Here is a 15,300-nt window from a genome sequence, read left to right as displayed (position 1 = left end):
ATCATATATCGTCGATACCATACAATGTAATTAACTACTAGTGAGGAGTACTTTGTATGCAATTCTCGTCAGCTCGCTGATGGAAGAACCCTGAGGGTATGCCTATATCCCGCCTTCTTATACCCAACACAGCGCTCCGTAGCCCCCAGTTAAGTGGCTATAGCTTCATTCTTATCTTAATCTGCACGGCACGTTCCTGTATAATTTACAATTCAATCGAGGCATTATTTTCTATGATATCCGGACCGGCAGCGGCGGGAACTTGGGCTGAGATCCACGCCGCTAAGCCTAGTGGACTAATCTTTCTTTCTCTTCCCTCATCAGCGCAATTTTCTACCTCCATCGATATATGCCCCTATATACATCTATACGCACGAGTCGATGTCTGGGAGAGCTGCTCCATGTCGGCTGTCAGCTACAGCAACATGATTGATGCAAGCGTGGACGCGGACCGGCATCATCGTAACGGAAGCGAGCGCGCGCAAATCGCAGCTTTGCCGCTGAATCTGATTGCGCACATCGTTTCCTGGGTGAGTTGTAGAACTCTGCATCTAAACAGCATCCTCGCCCAGACTAATCTGCATGCGTACAGATCGAAGACCCCGGCGACCTTGCTCGCCTCTGTCAAACATGCCGCTTGCTGCATTACATGGCCATTCCGCATCTCTACCGCGACATCTCTCTTACTTCGTACGACCGCATCCGATACCGCAACGAGCAGCCGGAAGGATGGGGCAATGCAAGCCCCTTCTCCATGGGACTCAACACCCTGGTTACGCGAGCCCATGCATCCCTCGTGCAGTCAATGACTCTGCGCGGCGAGTGGAACGAGCCCGAGCTGAAGGAACACTCCAGGGTCGGTCGGGTGCCGGACTCTTCTATGATGCTTAACATTACTGTGAGGGCGGCTCTTGATCGAACCAAAAACATAGAAAGCTTCAGGTCCGTCCATTTGTCCTCTTTTCCACTGAGCAAAGAAAGGAGGAGGGGGGGAAAAGGCAAAACTGACTGAAAGTGTCTTGTCAGCTGGGAACTCAACACAAAAATGCTGGAGACCGTGTACTTAGGTCTACTTCAGCTACCCAAACTTACGTCTTTGTCCATACGATTTCCTACGAGCAGACACCCGCGTCCCATATATACCATTCCGGCAATGCCGCATTTGCGCTGTCTAAAAGTGACCGATATCGACCCCCTCTGCTATCCAGACGACATCTCCACGCTCCTGGCAAAAAGCCCACATCTTCAGGAATTGGTAATGCATTGGTCTCCGCGCATGCGAGAATCCCAGGAACCCAGCGTCACCTTTCACGATTATTTCCGCCACTGTGTCAAGGAAAAGTCGCCTCTGAAACTAAGAAAATTCTCCTTTTACAACATGTACGCGAGGAACTCCAATGAATGGAAAGAAGCTATCGACGAGTCCGTTGTCGAGGAGATGACTCATCTCAGCGATTTTGACGGTCAGGATCACACTCGTAACCTGACGTTTGTCGACAAGACATGGTCAGGGGTTCGCCCGGACCTCACCCAGCAGTCAAGGTTGAAATCACTCAGGCACGATTTAGTGTCAAAAGATGTATGCGAGTTCTTGTCTTCCTTTAAAGGTCTAGAGAGGTGGTACTGCGTGAATTTCACCCGCGCAACCGGGTACAGGCAAAAAATGCGACTGTCAGGGCTTTCACATCAAGTAGCTAACGACACGAGTCCTAATTCTATCGTTGCTGCTGCTGTTGGAAATGGTTCGACAATTGCTCCATCTTCTCCTCGATCTCCGGCTTCTAGTATAAGCCCTCTCCTTCAACTTCGTGATAATTACTTCAACACGATCATAACAAATCATGGCACTACGTTGCGCCACCTTGTTCTTCCCTCACGCTGGCCGCTGACGACCAGGAATCTTGCTCACTTGGTCCAAACCTGTCCCAACCTAGAACAGCTTTCAATTGCTCCGGAAGTTTCTACCTTGGAGACATTTGGTCTACTGCTCCCATTTCTACGAAAGCTAGAAGCCTTGCGAATTCTAATTTGTCCTACCACATCAGCGCAAACCCCAGTGCAGTCAATATTTCACCCTTCGATGACTGTATTGAGTATGACTGATCTCGCAGAACTTGATGATAGTCTCCATGCCGAGAAGTTCAGTGTAGTGTTAGCTGACCGAAGCCGGACCAGTCAGCTAAAGGTTATTGGTCTTGGCTGGAAAGCTTGGGAGCTGGGAGATTTCTATTGTGTTCCAGCATCCAGTCCTGGCTCTACCGGCACAGGCGATCTCGAGTCACCACTTGCTAATACCCCTGTTAGCGAGTTGCCCAGGGTCAGGCAACAGCATAATCTTCCCTCCAAGTCACCTCCGTCTACGCTGGGTAAACGTACTCGTGATGAAGCGTCGCCGCCACCTATAGAATCTCCAAATAAGCCTACATTGATTATGGATTCGGATAATTTCTATGAAACACTGCCCTCGGGAGAGACGGTCGTGTGGAGACGTCACGTTCGACCAGCGAATTGGGATTTCCTCAAGAAATGGGAGATATGGGCTTTAGATTCGCAAGATTGAAAGCCATCACAATGAGCCTCTGGCTATGGCCAATCGCAAATCATAAGCGTATCAGGTCTAGTAATTCTTCGATTCCCAACTCGGACATGGCCTTTATTCATCTATTGAAGAATCGCTTCATCATGCGCTGGATGAAGCTGGAGTCATAAAACCCACCAGTCTGGACGCACTATCGACTCTTGGAAGAAGAAAAAGTTGAAGATGAGGAAATCTCAAAATTTGGAGCACTCTGGCGATTCATCCTTGCGTAGGTCTATTCGGATCATCTTTCAGAGGGCCTACCCATCAAAACACCGACAAAGAAGTTTGTGCCAGACTTGTTTAAAGAGAACTGCAATCAGCATCTCCTCTCGTCAAGCTGTCGACGTACTGTTTTTCCAAACGCAGTAGCTCTACCCATGCAGGCGAGGGGAAAAAAAATTCTATTGTGATCCATGTCTTGGATCAAACACATGCCATATTATATAGAAGGGGCAATGCCGTATTTAAGTATAAAGAAGGCTGGGCACTTTGTTGTTAGGGAAGCCCTACAAGTTCTATCCATGTACATCTAGGGAATCATGTTTTGCAAATATAGATATAGATATTGTATTCTATGGATACAATAAGCAAGCCTTCTACCTAAGGTAAATAATTATAAGGTCTTATAATGAACGAACTTAAGTTTCAATGAAATTTTATAATTTTTTTATCTGGCATGTGAAAACTATATACATAATGAAACCAACATCGGCCGTTATTTCGTAAGATTGCGACAAGACCAGTTTGTATAATTCACCCATCTCCTTTATATATACTTCGTTATACATGTAAACAAAATCGTTCAGTCATTCAAATCATAGGAAATGATCATGATGATGATTATTTCCTGCAGTAGGGGCGGTGACACCGTCCGCAACGCCGCCTCCAGTCGCACCAGGGCCACCGTTACCGTCCTTGTCAGAATGCTCATTGAGCAGGACCTCTAGCATGTCAAACTCGCCAAGCATCGGGCCGGTACCCCCAAGACCCTGATCTACTCCTGTAATGGAACTGTTGAAGAACTGGTCCAGAGGCAAAGCAAACCAATCGGGAAGACCGCCGCCGCCTTCAGGAACTGGCTGTGCCATCGACGTCGCGTCGTCGAGTTTGGGAGGCGTTCCATTTGAACCCAGGTAGTTGTAGTAAACAGAGGGAGGCGGAGGCATGAATGAAACGCCGATGTTGGATGAGTTGATGGGTTGAGCTGGAATGCCGGCTAAGGGGTCGTGATGGCTTACAACGGGTTGTTGCTGCTGCTGCTGCTGCTGCTGCTGCAATTCGTCGCCTTGATTGAGCTGGTATCCAACCTTGTTGGGAGTGGGGGTTTGGATCTGATGTTGTTGTGGGTGTTGCTGTTGCCAGTGTGCGCTTGCATCTCTAGACGCAGAGCCATGATCCTTGGGCGGTTTAGGCGAGGATCCACGTGAATTTGGCTGAGAATTGCGATCGTGTCCTTCGCCGTCAACACCTCGATCGGTTGGTGCAAACCGTAGAAACCTTGTGCGGATGTTTGTTGTTAACAGTTCTAGTAAGCGAGAGATGGTGTTGCTGAGATGGACGTCATCCACGACACAGGTTCGTAGCGCTTCAATGGTCCGGTCCTGTAGATCCAAAGAAACACGGACATCATCTTCTGTTGCACCGAGAGTGAAAGTCTGCACGGATCCGTTAGCAACGGTTTTTCTGTTATTATTGTATGCAGTATAGTTACCTTGAGAATGAAAATCATCGCCGACAGAATCCTGAAGAATGTCCGCACGGGGCAATGCTTCAAATGTTGCCCTGGAACAAGACAATCCAAAACAATATGAAGTATCTTCCGTGAAGCATCCACGACCTCTTGGATGTACTTCTCGTTGACTCGGTAAATCTCCATTAGAACGCGAAGAGAAGTCGCTGCCGATGATTTACTCGATGGTTCATTATTGATGGAAGTCCACCGCTCCACGACCGCTTGCAACGCAAGGCAATTGACGTAGATACCTGTAGCAAAAATCATTGAGTTAGAAGAAAATGGCCACATGCATGGTATGCGTCAAGACTCACGGGTATATTCGTATTCGATAGTCAGGATGCTTTTCATCTGGGGGGACACTACTACGTGTTAGCTTCGAGCCCATCCAGCACAGCTAGCTTGGACTTACAAGAGACGCTTTCATAATATGCCTTGAACTTGTGCAAGCGCGGTATGAACTCAGCAATCTGTTGCTTGTACCGCCCGCTTTTGATGAGTTCGGACGTATATTCTTTAGAAGGGAATAGGTCCGAATTGCTTAATGACATGATCTTCGAAATCTGCACCCAAAGATCTTGCATTCGATCAATCGAGACATCTGCGTCTGGAGCCTCTGCCGGTGAAGTAGGCTCAATATCATCGCTCCACCTGTCAAGCGGCAGCATCGATGGTATGCCAAGTCGCCCACTGCCTTGAGTGATGTATACAATGATAAGTCGTCGTACTCGTCGCTTGCGTACCTGTTCAGCAATAGAGTCCACGGTACTGGGTTCCTTTCGGTCGAAGATACCAAGTTCAAATGCTAAGGCTTGCGCAGTACTCAAGAGCATCCACGACATGCGATCCGATCTCCATGTTGGCTCCAGCCATTTCTGAAAGGCGAGACGCCCTTCGATGCCGCCGCCACTTTGGCCTCGACCGTCGCTCTCTCCATCATTGCGAGATTGTGACGGAAGAAGTGCCTCTGCGTCCAGCAGGGTGTTTTCATCGTCACCAGGAGGGAAATGTAAGTTCCGTGGATGCCAGTCTGTCAGTATTAGAAGTGCCTCAACAGTACCTAGGGATCGAAGATGCCCCCGAAGAGATGTTTGGCCTTGAGCCGGGGGGGTTATGTCAAGGGACCTAGGTGTCCCCATGCCTACTGAGTTCCCGGTGAACTTCTCCTGGCCCCAGAAGAGACGTTCGATCATACCACGAAGGTAATCCCACAGGCGATCATGTATATAGTAGCCCCGAGTGTGGGCACCGTCGCCTTTGGGCTTCATATGACGCGAGGCTGTCGTTAACATCGTCACTGCTAGCACGGGTTCGTCTGTGAGCAACGTCCTGTGGGTAGAGGGAGGCGAAAAGTCTGGAATCACAATCGGACTCAGTGGCGCAAGGTGCTGGTAGTAGCTAGAAGGGGATATTAGCAGATGGAAAGACATGGAATACAATGAATCATGAACATACTAAGCAATGTAGGCCATTGCTTCTTCCACACTAAGCCACCCAGCCCGGACAAATCGGAGCCGCGACCAGGCCTTGACGGCGTCCAGGTAGCCAGGATCACTATGCGACTCAAAGCTTTGCTTCCGGTACCCAGAGCTACCGCTGTCACCGTAACCATCTGTCGGTATCTGGCTTGCGCGTTTCGGATATGGGTGATGCGCATTCCTTGGCGTCGAAGACGAGGTCGCTGACATCTGAGCGCCGTACGAAGCAGCCGACTGTCGTGCTCTATTTTCAAGCCTCTGGCGGTTCAGGTCTTCCGTCCGACCAGCCGCTTCTGAAAGCAAATGGAGGGCATCATGGCTGTTGCTAATCGTAGGGAACAACAAGTCCGCTGCAGTCTTGTTCATGACGGTCTGTCTGCTTTCGGTTCCAGCCAACCCCCGATTATGTACCCGGTACGCACTTGATTGTAGGCTTCTTGCATCGTGAAAGGGGGCCGATGACATGGGACTGGGCTGGTGGTGGTGGCGGTCTTTCTGCACGGTGGGAGATGGCTGAGGCACGGTGCTAGGCGAGTTGTCTGGCCACGAGTATTTGTGAAGGCCTCCTCCGTTGTCATAAGGTGCAGGTGCCGGAGGGCCGAAAGAAGACTCGCGGTTCCCATTGCTGGCGATGCTGCTTGTCGAGTCGCCATACATTGCTTCTGCCACCATCATGCGCTTATCGCGCCGCAGAGGGCCCTCGATTTCCGGTTCGGCATCGGATGTCTTCCGCTTTCTCCTGGTCGAGGAGAACTCGCAGCGTTTGCTTTCGCGGCGGCATCGTACGCATGGCGGCGGTCTCGGATTATCGACACCTGCTCGATTAGCATTGAGGGACTAACAGCGAAGCGGCACGGTCAACGCACTTCCTAGGTCGCATTTGACTTTGCGTTTGCGACATGGGTCGCAAGCCTGATAGCCGCGGCGGTGTTGGGCGGGCGGAGAGGTGTCGGCGTCCTGGTAGGGGCCACTAATGGTATTTGTATTGTTAATGCTCGCAGATGCAGCGCGGTGGCCCATGCTGACATCGTGAGTGGATTCCATTGTGCTGTTGTCGTCGCTCTCTTTCGGCACGAAGTGGGTGTGAGGGCAGAGAGCGCTGCCGATGCAAAGCGAAGTCTGTCAAGGGGGCGGGGCTGCCGGCGGGTCTCGCCTAGTTAAGTTAGTTAACTAGTTAACTATCGCCGGCACAAACATTATATATCATTATGCCATAGTACATAACACATATTATTACTGCATACTATTTGCGTGGATTTGTGCAGTTGCGACAGTAATCCTTCCATGGCTATTTCAATGCAACGCCTCTAGATCCTCTGGGTTAGTATTAGTATGTGCAGTCCGACTATATGACACCGGGGGAAAAAAAAAGAAGAAAAAAGAAAAAAGACGCCCAAACAAATACACAGGTGACATGCCATCCAAAATAAAGTGCAGCGCCGTCAAACTGCGCTTCTCAAATTCTTCGAGGTTTCAGGAGTCATAGTGGCCATGAGCGAGTGCTTCGCTGGGTATGATTCGGACGGCATGCCTCGGGATATCACCGTCTCGCCGCTTGCAAAGCTGTCCTGACTGCCCTGCCTGGACAGTAGCGGTGTGCCCCGTCCCAGAAGGAGGCCCCGGACGCCCCCGGCTTTCCTGGCAGGCAGCTCATTCGTTCTAGCTGTCAGGACGTAGAGTAGATATTTCAGGTTAGGCAGGGTATGCCGAATATCGAGAACTCGGAGGCCAACCCGGTTCATAAGGACCTCAATGTTCTTGTTTAGTAGAAATACGCCATACTCAAAGCGGTATTGAACATTGACCGGGTACAAGGGGAAGGTCCGCCGTGGTAGAGCAGAAGAGACCGGATCTTGAATAAAGGTGCTCGACATATATGGTTGGATAGGGTACGGCAGAGGAACTGAAAGATAGAACGAGAGCAAGTAGACAAGATGGCCGGCGTACCCAAGCGCCGCTGCTACCAGCTCCCTGTCAATGTCATCAAAGTTGGAGTTGGGGAGATGCAGCCCGGCAATAGTGAAAGCCAATGCTTTGTCTGAGATAGGCTCAATGGGATATATGTCCAACAGGTCCTCGCTAATCCGGCGAATTTGGCCTTTAGTATCTTCATAGTTCTTGTCCAACAAAGAGGCGCTAGAGGTCAATTTCAGCCGGGCGTCAGGCAAATGACTCTGCGTTCTGGTCTGCCTCTCACGGGCAGAAGCCATGGCTTCCCTCCGAGCTTTGATGCTAGAGAGCAAGTCCTCCTTGCGTTTAGCACTCCAGCGGACCTGCTTCTTCTCGTTGGCAATACTTCTTTTAATCAAAGAAGCCTTCTCTTCGGCCTGTTGAACTTGGCCAAGCAAGTGCAAGCTTCTGTGGTGGTTTTCCAGGATAACGCTGATTTGAGATTCCAGCCTTTCTCTAGTTGCTAGTGCATCCTGTATGCAATCATCAAGATTTGCTAAGCGCATAAGAGCATCGTAAGAAGAGGTATTCTGGGGCTCGATCATCCGAAATGTGCCATTCCTAGAGCCCGTGGAAGTATTTTGAGCGGGAGGAAAATCAGTAAGATTTGTAAAGATTCCATCGGAAAAGTGGAACAAAATGCAGTTTGTAGGAAGTGGATGGTGAAAAGTCTCCAATGACTTGCCAACAAATTGCAGGGACTTGAGGCTCAACTGAAGCTCGAGCAGCAAGATGTAGTCACTCATATGCTCCGATTTGACCCACAGTCTCACAGTGACTTGATCAACTCTGGAAATATGAGGTCCGCATACATTGAGGTCGAACACGCGGAATGCCGGATTCGTTGTTTTCTCAACGACTTCGCTGACGTATACAGGGCTGTCGATGCCATCGCAGTGAATCGAAAACCACGTGTCAGCCATTCTGCTCCGAGCAATGTCTTCTAGCTTCGATTGTCGAGACTCTAGGTTGCCTCCGCTCCATGGTAGAGTACTTCTTCGACGGATACGCTGGGGTTCCTGGGGCTTCTTGTCATTTCCGTCTAGCCCACCGTTGACAGACTGTTTGTTTGATGATAACGACTTAAGGTCAGTGTACGAGCGGGATTGAGTCACCGATCGATCGGCCGCCTGAGCTCCAAGCTTGGATGGAGATTTTGAAGAATAATCGATATCGTCGTCGTCGATGGTCTTCCCACGCGCCCGGTTCGGCGCCGTGATGAATAAATTTCGGACTGAGAGGCCTTGCAAATGGCGCAACTTGCGATTCTAAGTGAAGCACAAACTATCAGCTTCTGACCCTAGAGATTGTAGAACCGGGGATGGCTTGGATTACCGCAGAGAAAAGCAACGGCCGTTCGCGACGGTCGTTGTCGGGGGATTCAGACATGACTGTCTGTGGGCATTGGGCCGTGGTGGCGCAGCGCGTTGTTCATTGCCTCGTAGACAACCAGCCCGCTTTAACCGACAATTGGAAGAGCCATCTTCGTGCACTGGTAGTCGACTTCGTTTGTTGTAGCTTCCAGCGCTGCGGATACCTTGGCACCTCAGGCAGTAAAGAGTGACGCACGGGGAACGGCCCAATCGGGATAAGCCCAGCCCCAGCCCAGCCCATCGAGCATCCGCGTCCGCCAGCCAAAAATCTATCGTGATGCACTCTCGACTTCCAAGTGCTCCCCCCCACTAGCAATTGCATCACTTGCATGTGATGAAAGCAAAACAGATTCGTCGCTTATAGGAAGAACGCCCGTCTCTTGGAGCGAGGTCTTACTCTCGGCGCCATGCCTACCCGACAGCCTACCCAGCGAATAGCGAAATTTTTCGATTACATGAGAAAGAACGAAAGACTAGACGATTTCACAATCCGGGATAAAGCTCTCGATTCGACCAAGATTCCAGCATGGCACCTCGTCCGACACCCGCCTGTTCCTGAGTCCACCGTTATTCAGGGTAAACCTCGCTCTCCCTACTCGAAAGCTTATAGGACGTTTCAGAAGCAAGAGGGTGCCAGGTTACGGAAGGCCTTGAATCGACTCACCCATGGCCGGAATATCTTTGTCTACAACAACATACGAACAAACCAGGTCGTGTACTCACTGACGCGGTATCTTGAGGTACGGTTGCATGAGATAATTACCCCCCTGTTTGTGCCGAGTGCTAGTAACTGATGATTCGCGCATAGAAAAACAATGTCCTATCACAGATGGTCTTCCACGGCAAGAAAACAGTGCCAGCCACCCTCAGAAAAGACATGTGGGCTCCGTTTTATTCTGTCCACTTCGATGATGCCAAAGTCGGGCTTCGCGCATACCAGCTCCTCCGCGAATTTTCCCTTCAAAGACAGCTTGCGCCGCCGAAAGAAATGATTACCATCACCGAAAAATGGCTAGATCAAAAGAGACCGCGGGACATGATGGAGGCTGAGAAATGGGAAGAGGAAAATAAAATGAATGAAAAGGTTGGATGGATGATGAACAAGAAAGACCGAGCTCGTGTTTTGATGGATCAAAAGGCCACCAGTGTCGCAGATATTGCGGCCGTTCTAGAGATCCAAGAAAAGGAATTGGAGGAAGGATTTGCGTTGGGCACAAGAGGGTATCTCACACGCAAAGCTCGCCAACGCAGAAGACTGGGGAGAAAGTTGGAAGCGGAGGCTACGGAGCGAGCCACGGAGCGAGTGCAAAAATTCGAAGATCAACTTGAAGACCTTGCTGGCGTTAGCATTGAAAACCCAACCGGCCACAATGAATACTCCGTCGAGTCCAAACAAGTTAAGATTCTGTGGACGGACATTTACGATGCTCAATATGCTAAATCATGGCCGGAGCGTGTTAGTCATGGCCATCTGGCTTTGCTTCATGACCATGTCATGCCTGGTCAGAAGCGAGTCGAGGGTGCTGAGGTTGATGAGGGCGACGACATTCTAGCCCATGACAACTTCACAGAGAAAGAGTCTGTCCCTTCTACAAGTAGCTGATTTGATGAGCCCATTGGTCCAAGGTTAAAATTTCATCCATGCAGCCCGGACTTGTTGCTGGAATTGTTATTATATGTACAATATTCACTATCCACACCTTATTCTTCTTTCAATTTTCGTGTTGCATCATGTTATTTCTCGTCTGTTATTTAACTATAAACTACACGGTGTTTAGAACATTTCGAATTGGATGCGCCTGAGATCTGATTGAAAACCATTTAATTTGCTAGAGTTTGCGCTGCATTGTCGAATCTCCTATGCAACATACGTGATCATTTAGAAATACATGCGTGCCAATGGTACGATAAAAAAACATGTTAAGTTGGAATTGCAATCATGACATAGAGGGGTTCTAACTCGGGCGTCCAGTGGAGGCCGGAGAACGACACGCAGCATGTGTGGCCATGATATATTCATATCTCAGGTGAGCTTCAATGTTGGACGTGGCAAGTCAGGCAATAGTTACCACAAGATTAATTTGCCATTGCAGCTCCGTGAAGCCTTGACATAACTTGCATACCGGTGAAAGAATTATGGAAATGAAAAAGGGAACAAGTAAGCGTGGTGAAGAAACAGTTCATAAAATGTTGGCCTCTAGAGTATGAATCTGGCAATGCGAGGTGATCTGAGCTGCATTGTCAGCTGTATCTATAGTGCTGGGACTGCAATAAAAAAGCGTAGCTTTTGCTATTGTTTTGGCGAGGAAACACTCTCGAGACTGGTAGTCTTGCCCCCCTCCAGTTTAGTTGGGCTGTTGAGTTTTGGAGGACTTGATGGATCTTGTATCTCGTCTTTCAGCTTCAAATTGAGACCAGTATCAGCTGGGGAAGTATCGGCATTCTCAAGCTTCTTCTTAGCACCTTCCACTATTTTATCGGCCTCGCTTATGCCCCCCTTTATCTGTGACGAGGGATCCCCCTCGACTCCAATCGGTTCACTACGTCGCTCAACGACGTCTCGGATTAGGTTCGCGTCAAATCGTACCACCATGCAGGTCAGATTATCTGTGCTGAAGCGTGAAAGAGCGTGATCAACGAGAATCTTCGAAGCCTCTTGGGAATCTTTCACATTGCGTATCAAGTCAACCGCTTCTTGGTCGGTACACACGTCCCATAACTGTTCAAAATGTTAATGATGTAAAAGCACATTAAGTCATGCCGCACTTACCCCATCGCAGGCTAGAATCAAAAACTCATCTTGATCAGGCTGTACTACAGTCTCTGTAGTATACGGATGACCTGTGACCAGGTCCTTCAAATACGAATCGCCAAGAGCTCTCGTCACAGCAAGCACACCATTGACCCTGTTGTTGAGTATAAGTCCACCGGCATTGGCAATGCGTTTCCCTTCATTCTCGTCACTCCCTTTGTGATCATATGAGAGACGGAGGGCTTTCCCATTCCTGCACAGCACAATTCGTGCGTCCCCCACGTTGGCCGTGTACAAGACGCGTTGACGAGATATGGATTCTTGAGGCTTGGCCACAGTTATATCCTGTTTAGACTGTGCTGGTTTATCGGTAATGGGCTCTGGCTCTGATTCTGTATTATTCACAGAGGCTGCTGCTGGAGCGAGAGGCGCGGAGCCTGTTGCAGAATGCGAGCTCGGGATACGATCTTCCCATCTGAGTACAGCCGCGACAGCTGTGCAGCCGCTATTCTTCACAGGTAATTTCTCCAGCTGATTATCAACACTGGTAAAAGCCTGATCTAGCAACTCCGGGACCGGCGAATTGGGACTTTTGCGCATGACTTCTTCAAGAATAAGATGCAGCTTTTTACCACACCATTCGGCAGCAAAAGTTCCCGCGTGTCCGTCGAAAATCGCAAAATACCCATTGTCTGTCTCTACTGCGTGGGTGGCTTCACCCGACTCCGGTGCAGTTTCAACTACATCGATACCGTTAAGCGCGGCATTGCCGGAAGCCGGAGCAGGTGTTCCTAGAAAATTGTACAAATAGGCATGTGTGTCTTCCATCGTTCTACGACATTTTCGATTTCGATCTTCCGTGACGCCTACCCGAAACGATGAACGTGATGTTGGCACCGACTCGCCGGCTGAATTGTTCAAGGAGCCCTGAGGCACGCTCAGAGCGGGATCCATCTTTCCCAGTTTCTGAAAGGGAGTCTGTGCGACGTGGGTAGAGTCCAAGGACGAGTCTCGGCTTGATAGATGTAAAGAGTTCTTCGCACTAGAAAAGAAGGAGGCTGCTTTCGTCACAGAGCTGCTGCGTCGCTTTTTATCGCCAAGGCCCTGTTCGTCGCTTTGTTTCCTGCTAGAAGCTCCAGAAGGCGAAATGCGCCCGATGCCGGCCTCCTCGGTATTGATGTTCGGGGATGTTGGGCTTGTACCCGTGGGGGATACCAGATCACTTTTCTCTTTGGGTGGGCTCGTGGAGCCACCGAACATTCTGTTCAGCAACCCACCCTGAGTAGAGAAGCTTCTACGTTTGCTTCCTGCCAGCTTGATAGGTTCTGGAATTTCAAATATATGGTGGGTCGGAGGGGGGTTGCAAAAACGATGAAATGTCGCTGGGCGAACGGACACCAGGAATGCGGGGAGGAAGTGGCCGGAAGCTGTCCAAGATGTTTTGTAGGGGATATATTTCTAAACGTCGATGAAGTTATTAGTCGTGATCGAGACAGTGAAAGGCAGTAGTCAATGAAGCTTAAGATAACCAGCCTCTCAAAAGGTACTCGTTTGAAACACGGCAGCTCCCGGACTATCTCGCGTGATACTTGCCAAAAGAAGACATACCGAGCAATGCAGACCAAATGCCAATTCTGGATGGGCCTTGTAGCTGATTGCTATTCAGCACTGGGCTAGAATTGAAGGAAGATGCTGGTTGTTAGCAGAGAGATCAGATAGGACGTGTGCGGATGAAGGAGGAAGCCAAATAAGGTGAGATCGGGCGTGTAGCTCCGCTGGTGCTCGGCGTTATCGGATCGCGCGATAAATGACGAAGCGAGCGCATTCAAAAGGCCGGTAGCAATTCTGTCACCACCTAGCACTTAGAGGTATATCCAACAGTTGTACGGGGTTGTCTTGGAGCGAGGCGCAGCAGCGGCAGGAAGGATTGATTACGATTAGGCCCCGAAGCGTAACTGCGGCTACCCCGCCAGAGCAGCTACTTACTAAGTCGTGTAATCTGATCGTATCGCCCAACCCAACTGGCCCGAACAAACTTGCCAGCCAGCTGTCTCTATGCCTCTTATAATATGGGCTACAAAAAGAGAAAAACAGACCAATGTATATGCGCGCCTAGTCGACATGTATAGAATCTACGAAACAAACATTCAGTTGCTAACGCCTCAACTCCGCGGACACCAGGTCGCCGCGTATCAATATCATCTCCGCAGGCTGTCCAGGCGTGCTTGAAGATCATCGTCGTCGCCGGAGCCACCGCCAATTGCCTGGGCCACTCTGGTCTCGTCTGCCTTTTCTTTGGCAATGTCCACGGGCGTTTCTCCCAGCTATTGGCCGCAGTCAGCATTGCACTCGGACTGGCCTGGTTAAGAAAGGACAAAGAGAAAATGGGGGGAAATACCGACTGCCCGAGATCTACTCCGATCTCGTCGAGCACTTCCTTCACAATGTCTTCTCCTTCTTCCTCGTCTTCGAGGCCCGTAGCTTCGTCAATGGCATCGTCCATCATCTCCTGGCGCTCATCCATAATTTCGTTCTCGCGTTCGAATTCCATAACTATTCGCTGTAACGCGGGGAGGTTCATCTGCCGATTCATGCTGCCTAAAAGCGAGGTGGCGCCCTTCATCGACTGCATCATTTGCTCATTACTTCGGACGGTCTAAGTTGGCCAACGGTTAGTGGACAGGTTGGTTGCATGATGGCTGTCCGACTTCCGGATACCTACCTGGATCCTCAGAGATATAGCTTGTAGTTGCGTCCGCATCGAATAGAATTTCTGAATATATCTGTCGAGGTAATCACGTTAGGTGCCCGCGTCACAAAAACTATCCCGGAGCTGTCAGATACCTCCTAGTCCTCACGAGATCCTTCGCTTGGATTTTGCATGCGCCGATTTGTCCATTCTTGGCGCTCTTTTTGATGTCTTGAACCAGTTTCTTCTCTTGGTTCTCCAACTTGACTCGCTCTCGGTCAAGTTCTCGCTGGGTCCGTTCTAAAGCCCGTTGGTGTTTACGCAGACGCTCTGCAGGCGTCATGCGCTTTCCAAACGCCCATTCTACGATCTAGCAAGGCAATGCGATTAGCGGGGAAGACATCACACGCAGTCGGTCTTCGACATGGTAGCAGGGAAACTCACATTCATGACAGCGCAGTATTTCTTGAAGAGATGTAAAAGAAAAAAGGACCGGGACAATAGAAGGCGACGACTTAAGAGCAACGTTAATACAAACATGCTATGATACGATGGCGCCTGGGCGGTCGACGGCGCGGGCATTCATTAGTCCGGCCTCCTCCTACTGGGAAGCCGCCCGCTAGTTTGCCGCGGCTCTTGCTGAAAGTTTGCCAGAGTCCAAGCTGTCTGGACAAGAGAGAGAGAGACCATCATTCATACTCATTGCGTCCTTCAATTGCGCTTCCCTTGACTGCACTGGCGAAAT

General features: G+C 49.9%; 6 protein-coding genes across 6 annotated transcripts; 2 read left to right on the top strand and 4 right to left on the bottom strand.

Annotated features, from left to right (window-relative positions):
• Positions 1-425: 425 nt before the first annotated feature.
• Positions 426-2,560, top strand: UA08_06606 (hypothetical protein; the record flags this gene model as incomplete). Its single annotated transcript, XM_020268902.1, has 3 exons — positions 426-530; positions 593-942; positions 1,027-2,560. The coding sequence occupies 3 exons, from the start codon at positions 426-428 to the stop codon at positions 2,558-2,560; spliced, it is 1,989 nt and encodes a 662-aa protein (XP_020118101.1).
• Positions 2,561-3,396: 836 nt separating this feature from the next.
• UA08_06605 (hypothetical protein) lies at positions 3,397-6,835 on the bottom strand (the record flags this gene model as incomplete). The annotated part of the gene is made up of 6 exons (XM_020268901.1): positions 3,397-4,236; positions 4,293-4,564; positions 4,628-4,675; positions 4,726-5,711; positions 5,769-6,606; positions 6,658-6,835. The coding sequence occupies 6 exons, from the start codon at positions 6,833-6,835 to the stop codon at positions 3,397-3,399; spliced, it is 3,162 nt and encodes a 1,053-aa protein (XP_020118100.1).
• Positions 6,836-7,233: 398 nt separating this feature from the next.
• On the bottom strand, positions 7,234-9,130 carry UA08_06604 (hypothetical protein; the record flags this gene model as incomplete). Its single annotated transcript, XM_020268900.1, has 2 exons — positions 7,234-9,009; positions 9,041-9,130. The coding sequence occupies 2 exons, from the start codon at positions 9,128-9,130 to the stop codon at positions 7,234-7,236; spliced, it is 1,866 nt and encodes a 621-aa protein (XP_020118420.1).
• A 391-nt stretch (positions 9,131-9,521) lies between these two features.
• Positions 9,522-10,717, top strand: UA08_06603 (hypothetical protein; the record flags this gene model as incomplete). The annotated part of the gene is made up of 2 exons (XM_020268899.1): positions 9,522-9,854; positions 9,923-10,717. 2 exons carry the CDS (start codon positions 9,522-9,524, stop codon positions 10,715-10,717), a joined length of 1,128 nt encoding a protein of 375 aa, XP_020118186.1.
• A 687-nt stretch (positions 10,718-11,404) lies between these two features.
• Positions 11,405-13,126, bottom strand: UA08_06602 (hypothetical protein; the record flags this gene model as incomplete). The annotated part of the gene is made up of 2 exons (XM_020268897.1): positions 11,405-11,833; positions 11,885-13,126. The coding sequence occupies 2 exons, from the start codon at positions 13,124-13,126 to the stop codon at positions 11,405-11,407; spliced, it is 1,671 nt and encodes a 556-aa protein (XP_020118184.1).
• A 938-nt stretch (positions 13,127-14,064) lies between these two features.
• UA08_06601 (DOA4-independent degradation protein 4) lies at positions 14,065-15,005 on the bottom strand (the record flags this gene model as incomplete). The annotated part of the gene is made up of 5 exons (XM_020268896.1): positions 14,065-14,190; positions 14,265-14,522; positions 14,589-14,649; positions 14,711-14,925; positions 15,000-15,005. 5 exons carry the CDS (start codon positions 15,003-15,005, stop codon positions 14,065-14,067), a joined length of 666 nt encoding a protein of 221 aa, XP_020118419.1.
• Positions 15,006-15,300: the final 295 nt, after the last annotated feature.

This window comes from Talaromyces atroroseus (assembly GCF_001907595.1).
Source record: "Talaromyces atroroseus strain IBT 11181 chromosome Unknown scaffold_9, whole genome shotgun sequence".
Lineage (NCBI taxonomy): Eukaryota > Fungi > Ascomycota > Eurotiomycetes > Eurotiales > Trichocomaceae > Talaromyces > Talaromyces atroroseus.
This window is presented reverse-complemented; position numbering and strand designations above follow the sequence as displayed.